The sequence below is a fragment of the Lactuca serriola genome, chromosome 1 (genome assembly GCF_051521515.1).
Source record: "Lactuca serriola cultivar US96UC23 chromosome 1, Lser_US96UC23_V15, whole genome shotgun sequence".
NCBI classification, from domain to species: Eukaryota; Viridiplantae; Streptophyta; class Magnoliopsida; order Asterales; family Asteraceae; genus Lactuca; species Lactuca serriola.
In genome coordinates this window covers 47,936,606-47,938,622 of record NC_136408.1, presented here as the reverse complement: position 1 = coordinate 47,938,622, position 2,017 = coordinate 47,936,606, and the positions used below count along the sequence as shown (strand labels likewise).

Here is a 2,017-nt window from a genome sequence, read left to right as displayed (position 1 = left end):
AGAGGGTACATAAGTAAACTCTTATCATAAATCAATTTCTTTGATTCACTTTCTTGTATTTTAATTTTCAAGTACGATGGAAGGAATTTTAAAACTATTTTTATATAGAACCGATGACATCACAATCACAATCATCGTTTTTGTTTTAGTTATTAATAATTTAACATTATCATATTTTAATGCATAAAACAGAATAACAAGAAGTCAATACATAGGTTGATACCAAGAAATGTCTTGTTGACATGAAGCTTCTAGATAGATATCTAGATACATGACGTTATATTATTCAAACAGAAAAATCCATCCCAAAGTCCTTCAAGTTTGGTTGCCAACATATAACTGACTTCTAAACCAAACCCCACACCCACATAGATTCGAAAAAGTGGATGGATGGATGGCTGCTCAACAACACAGATAACGGCTGAATCTGTAAATTAACGCTTTCAATTTATATCCCATTATTTGTTCTTTAGATCAGGATAATACGATATATAATTATTCATTCTGTTAATTTACATATATATGTTTCTTTAACAAAAAAAAAAAGGTTTATTATTATTATTTTTTTTTATAAAATTTCAAGGAAAACGTTAATAAATAAACAAGTAAAAGATGAAATGAGACTAAAACGGTTGAGAAGTTTAGATTCTATCCGTCAGTTGAATTCGTCAAATAGCTATAGATGGTCAAACAGATTGCCACTTTGAATACTTCTTCCTCTTTGGCAACCTAAAACGCCGCCACTACTTCACCTCATTTCACCTCCTTTTCCTCCTCCCTATAATATTCTCCCACTTCCTCCTCAACTTCCAATTTAGTTTTTGTTTTTCACTTCTGGGTTTCTCCTCCGATCAACAAGTTTAAACCTTTTTCTAATTCTTGATCAAATTAAAGATGAGCGATAACAAATTGGATGATCCAGGTGTCATGGAGGTCACCGGAAGAGTCTTGATTGCCACCATCATAGCTTTGTTCGTCGTCCTCATTCTTGTTTTCTTATTCCATATCTACGCCAGGTGGTTATGGCACCGCCGTCAACGGGCTATAGACGCCCACACCAACCGCCATCGCCAAGATCAGCACTCCGGCGTCACTGTCCTCCGCCGTGGCCTCGATGCTTCCTTCCTCAATACTTTACCGGTTATACTATTCGAGGCAAAAGACTTCAAAAACGGGTTGGAATGTTCGGTTTGCTTATCCGAAATCATGGAAGGAGAAAAAACTCGAATTTTGCCTAAATGCAATCATGCGTTTCATGCGGAATGCATTGATATGTGGTTTCATTCACATTCAACTTGCCCTATCTGCAGAAACCCAGTTCAAGAACAAACCGAAGTTTCGGTGGAAAGTTTACTTGAGAATCATCAAACACAAGAGCAATCGACAAACAGTGGGGATTCAAACTCACACACTTTCCCAGCAAATATGTTGTTTTGGGGTGACGAAACGGAAGTAAGCACTTTGACTTCTCAACTGGAAGAAGCGACTAATCAGCATCAAGCTCCTATTTTACCTTTCGAGCCACCTTCATCTTCTTCATCATCATCATCATCGTCGCAGAAAAATAATGATAGAGGGAAACCAGATTTGGTAATTGATATACCAAGGCAGGTGGTTAGTGAGGATGATGATGAGAAAACTCCAGTGTTTTCTGGAATGAGGTCATTGAGGAGAATTTTGAGCAGCAGTAGAAGGTTTAATCCTTTTAGCCCTGGTAATAACAATGGCGACGGAGGTCAAAGTTAACCGGTTTGTTCATTTTATGTTAATGGATGTGACAAGAGGCACCGCCGGCGGGGCCGCGGGGCTGCTGGCTGAGTTTGGAGACATAAGACATTGTCCCAAAAATTTGTTTATTTTTTTGATTTAATTTGTCATTTGTCAATTATGTATAGAACAATTGAGTAAATATAAATGTTTGCTTAGAAACATGTTTGATATGTATAATGGATGGGTAATACCGTAATAGTTCTAGTTAATTTGGGGGAGGTGATTCTTCCACCACGACCCTTTAAAA

General features: G+C 37.2%; 1 protein-coding gene across 1 annotated transcript; it reads left to right on the top strand.

The window, feature by feature from the left end:
* Nucleotides 1-764: 764 nt before the first annotated feature.
* LOC145087213 (RING-H2 finger protein ATL60-like) lies at nucleotides 765-2,017 on the top strand. Its single transcript, XM_079025127.1, has one exon. It carries the CDS (start codon nucleotides 895-897, stop codon nucleotides 1,744-1,746), a length of 852 nt encoding a protein of 283 aa, XP_078881253.1. The 5' UTR covers nucleotides 765-894; the 3' UTR covers nucleotides 1,747-2,017.